At 40.1% G+C, this 5,182-nt stretch overlaps 1 protein-coding gene across 7 annotated transcripts in view; it reads left to right on the forward strand.

Moving 5' to 3' along the window:
* Positions 1–5,182, forward strand: part of LOC107694275 (glutamate receptor-interacting protein 1-like) — a 165,245-nt gene that overhangs the window by 87,735 nt on the left and 72,328 nt on the right. For all 7 annotated transcript variants that reach the window (XM_016493922.1, XM_016493923.1, XM_016493924.1 and 4 more), the window contains one exon: positions 4,282–4,417. In XM_016493922.1, coding sequence (XP_016349408.1) covers positions 4,282–4,417 — 136 coding nt within the window. The remainder of the gene's footprint in view (positions 1–4,281; positions 4,418–5,182) is intronic.

Raw genomic sequence — 5,182 nt, forward strand, 5'->3', positions numbered from 1 at the left:
TGTAAAAATCGACGCGTTTCAGAAAGGCGGGGCATAGAGGAGAAACAATAATGTACAGTATGTGGAAAATAATGTGTTTTTTTAACCTTAAACCGCATAAACATATTACACCAAATAATTTTCTTTTTAGCAAAATTATATGACCCCTTTAAAGTATTCGTTCACTTACAGAATAAAAATCTCCTGATGATTTACAAGATGTTCATGTCTTTCTGTCATCAGTCGAGAAAAGAAATTAACTGTTCAGACCGACAGTGATAGAAGCTCCTGAACATCACTCATTATCAGTAAGCGTCTGGCGACTGTTGAGTGAGTGATTTAGTGCGAAATACAGCGTCTTCCATGACTGAGGTCTCAGGAGCAGCTAGTCATTAAAACGGCTGCTCATTTATCAGCTGCTCGTTAAAACAGTTTCATGTGTTTCTTTATAGGATCGTGTGGAACTCGCGCCCCTCATATGAGGCCCATGTACCCGTCCAAAACATTCCCGAACCTCTACTCGCTGGCCACGGTACCAAACACAGTTCACAGCAGACAGATTCACTCAGCGCACTCAGATATAACTGAGAGATCACTGCTCTAATCATGAATCCGATCATCTGAAGCACAACATGTCAAATTCCTGCATGCTACGGACTGTATCTGGAGAGTTAACATTGAAATGAAGGCTTTTAATGTATTTTTGCACAAGATGAATATGTAAATGCTGTTATGTTGAGAAGAAATGTAAGATTATTTAAACTAGACTATTGATATATAACATGATAACTTGCCTAAACAAAATTGAGCCTTTTTATGAACATTGGGATTTAAAATTCTGACAGTTCAAAATGAAATACAAATATTTTAAGTATCACAGTATTTTTTAGTTGTACTGCAGTACTGAGAAACTAATGAAATTCACATAATTTCTAATCTTTTTCTTAATTTTTTACTCTATTTTACTATTTGTGTACCATTTATAGCGTGATTACTGTGTATATATATATATATATATATATATAGTGGGCTATTTGCTTAAATGGTTTTCTTTTTCAGGTCAATTGTCATGTCAGAAGAACTATTATAAAATATTATGTAACATTGCAAGTATTTGTGTTGGAAATGCATAAAGTATGTTTCTGGCCTCAGAAGGAATGTTATGTCAACCATATGACTTTTTTTTCCCATGTCTTCCACATGTGAAGGGAGTTAATTTAATGCTGCCACAAACCTCCGAAATACCCATAATTTATTCCTCACCCGAATGTGAGGAGAGAAATGACAGCAACATTTATAATTCGTCCCACTGTAATTTTTCGCTGTCAGGCGAATCCCCAGCAGTGCAGAGTTCTTTTTAATCAAATTATTTGATGAAAGCTGAAGGCAAATTGAGCAGTTCTTTTACAATTAATTATCAAAAGACTGGCACACAACATGAGGCCTGTTATAGATTGAACTCCCGTTAATATTGATTCTCATTTTTTTTCTCAAGACAAGATGTTTTGCCTCTATCACTCCCGAACACACACAATCACACACTAAATTATTCAGCAGTTCCTGTTGGCACATTATAAGTTTGATTTCTCTTTTAATTACTTTGCTGTCTTTGATATATCAGCATGTTTGCACTGCAAGAGCCCTGCTTGGCTCCATAGGCTTGCCTGGAGGTTCAGGTTTAGGCCAGATATTGAGACCCATGCTAACCTCCCTCTGTCCTGGGTCACGTTTCAACATAGCTCCCTTCCCATGTCCATATGGCAACGGTATCGATCTGAGGCAGAGTGCAATGTCATATCTGTTTCTTCCCCTGCTGAGGTTACTGCGCGGGTGATTTGCATGCAAGGGTTTTGCAGTTATGGATTTTAAAGCAAAACTAAGCCGATGGATTTGTAACAGATATACAGAGCCCATGATTTCATTGTCAATGCAGAAACTGTTCACTACGAGGTTTGTGAAGACTGACCTAACGGCTGTAAGTGCATGCATGCTGAAATGGTTGTGCTTAAGACCAATATTGAAGCGTTGCAAGAAATGTACATTTTGACCACTCAAGATGATGCACTGAGTTCTGTTTGTGCTTATTTTATTATCAGTTGTTTAATTAAGTATTGACTTTTTATAACTCTCAGAGCAGAAACTTTTCAAAATGCATCTCAATCAATGTTCCACCCACTGTAACAAATCACAAAATTAAAAGTAAGGCTTCATTTTGGCATATTTGCATGTAATTACTGAACTTGGATTGGTGTGAAATGTTTTCAAAATCAAGTCACTCCATTAATGTGCTTTCATGTTCTACCATGGCTGTCATTTCCAAGTACTTGTACCCAACAGTGGTGTTTACCCAGAATATTTATGAAGCTTTTTTGTTGCTAAAGAAGAGCAAGTGTCTTTCATTATAGCCTTTAAGCACCAAAGAGGCTCTTTTTGTAGCCCGTGTCCCGTTATTGCTGTCCTCCTGTGGTGAGATGCTCAGCAACTCTGTTCTGTCAGTAGCCTCAGGGGGCTTTACAGCCTCGTCTCTCCTCACTATCTATCCCACCACAGAAAGACATATTGAGAGAGGAAAGGAAAGCGATAGAATACATATAAATCCGTCTTTTCCTTCCTCCAGTCAGGAGAGAGGGATTACAAATCCCTTATTTTTATTTCTTCTCCAGCTTAGACAGCTGATGTAGTGATGGCAGGGTGTGAGAGAGGGAGGGAGAGAGCGCCCTGCTTGCACAGATATGCAGTATTCTTAACTGTGACTTTGACGATCCCACTGAGGGATTGATTTGACAGCCAGTCGATAGGGGAGCGACGCGTCTGCCCTGACCAACAATATCTAGGCAAGACGGTGAGAAAGATGGTAAATATAAGACAAAATGATTTAAGGGAAGCAATTGGAAAAAATCCTAAAAATGTACATTTTTATATGAAGCTAATTCAAACTATGAAATAACCCTAAAAGAACATTTTTAAAGGGGTCATATGATGTTGCTAAAAAGAACATTATTTTGTGTATTTGGTGTAATGAAATGTGTTTATGCGGTTTAAGGTTCAAAAAACACATTATTTTCCACATACTGTACATTAATGTTTCTCTTCTATGCCCCACCTTTCTGAAACGCATCGATTTTTACAAAGCTCATCGGTCTGAAAAGCAAGGTGTGCTCTGATTGGCCAGCTATCCAGTGCGTTGTGATTGGCCGAATACCTCAAGCGTGAGACGGATATGTTACGCCCCTACCATACTGTGATGCCCTGTCAGGCCGGAGCGACGAGACAAAAACATTAAAACCCATTATAAACGAGGCATTTGTTGCATCCAGTGGGGACATAATTACGGATTATAATGACTTATACTGTCTTTTTACATGTTGCATCGCGCCGTGTAAACATAAAACCATGCCTGCATTTGTGATCGGAGAAATGACAAACAAGAAGCGCTACTATACACTGCTCAAAACTCGCGTTTGAATCGTCATGCTTTCACAACGAAACACAGCGTCACACACGGCGGGCTTGAGTAAGCGGAGGCCGGCGGGATAGAGTGAGGAACGGCCGGGGGCTAGAGTGAGCGGCGGTGGTCTAGAGTGAGCGGCGGCCGGTGGCTAGAGTGAGGAGCGGCCGGCGGGCTTGCGGCAACCACATGTGACGACCCCGGGCTGGACTCCACTTCGTCCACGGTGAAATGTGACATATTATAAGCAAAAATTCTTCATACAGTGGACTACTAGTAAAATAAATAAATAAAATAAATAAAAAACAAAAATTATTCAGACACTTTGACCTGACCATCTTTTGCTTAAGTGTTATATGACATTATTAAGATGAATTTGTTCTGACACAGTTTAACTCTGAGTTCTTGTCATATTTTATGTATTCATTATTTTAATTATTGTTTTTAATTTATTTATTTTTAATTACTGAATATAAATTTTTCCAAGTGAGGATGTTTCCAGGTTTTGTCAAAGAAGGTTTTGTCAGTTTTCGCGCACCTCTGGGGATGACCATGTCCTCGACCTATTGCTAAGTGCGTACACACACACATACACACACTCACACTCTCACACTCTGAGCACTCTAGAGTGTATAACTAATTACCAGCTAGGGTAGAACAACAGAGAGAGAGAGAGAGATAAAGAGTGTGTAAGAGAGGGCCAGGCTTGGACGCCTGATCACAGTCATTTAGAGGAGAGTGGGGTATGGCAGCAGCTGGCCTCCTCTGCTCCTGTAACCCTCTCATCTCCTGTCTCTGCTCTTCCTCTCCCATCTCCCCCAATGACCCTCTTCCTCATCCCTCCTGCATTGCAGATGAGTTTAAGGGCACCAGCACTGTGGAGCTGATCAAGAAGGAAGGCACCACTCTGGGCCTGACAGTATCCGGAGGCATCGACAAAGACGGCAAGCCCCGTGTCTCCAACCTGCGCCAGGGCGGCATCGCTGCCAGGTCAGTATTAGCAAGGTTGAATTTGCAAAACACTGCGGCACTTTGAAAACATTGCTGTGTTTTTTAAAGTTGTCTGACATCTCTGATTCGAAACTTGGGAAACATATTTAGAAACAGTATTTAGTGTTGTTGCTAAGGCTGTTGTTCTTAGAGTAATAACTTGAACCCAACTCAAATTATTTAGCACATAACTCGTCCCACTTCGGGCATGAGTGACATCTGAAATCTTTGTTTGGGCTTTTCAGGGAAGAAAAATTCCTTAGACTTAAGAGGTACTTAAGTCATTATCTAGCGAACATAATATCATAAATTTGGGGTAGACTTAAGTAAGGCACCTAGCAGCAACTACCCTAACAACCACATAGCACAGGGTAAATACATTTAAAATGCACTAACTGCATACTGTAGCAATCACTCATATTAGCTTCACATTAGTATTGTTGTGGCTAGTTTTGTACGGCTAGCAAGCACCAATCACATATTCTTTAGAAAATATAAAAACAATTTTCAGTTCAGTTTTGTAGTTGCTAGTGTTGCAGAAATTCACCTTCAAGCTTTTGTGTTGTCAAGTTGTTGTTATCTTTTTGTGGTTATGCGAATGATTTTTGCTAAGACAGCATCAATAGACAGGCCCGGAGAGATCAATGTTTGCATAGTCTGTCGTGCTGGAGCATTGTCTAGGAAGTATGTTCTCTGTGTGTGTGTGTGTGTGTGTGTGTGTGTGTGTGTGTGTGTCGATCCTAAGGTCTGAGTAACATCATCGGA

Source organism: Sinocyclocheilus anshuiensis, unplaced genomic scaffold (genome assembly GCF_001515605.1).
Source record: "Sinocyclocheilus anshuiensis isolate Anshui unplaced genomic scaffold, SAMN03320099.WGS_v1.1 scaffold1316, whole genome shotgun sequence".
NCBI classification, from domain to species: Eukaryota; Metazoa; Chordata; class Actinopteri; order Cypriniformes; family Cyprinidae; genus Sinocyclocheilus; species Sinocyclocheilus anshuiensis.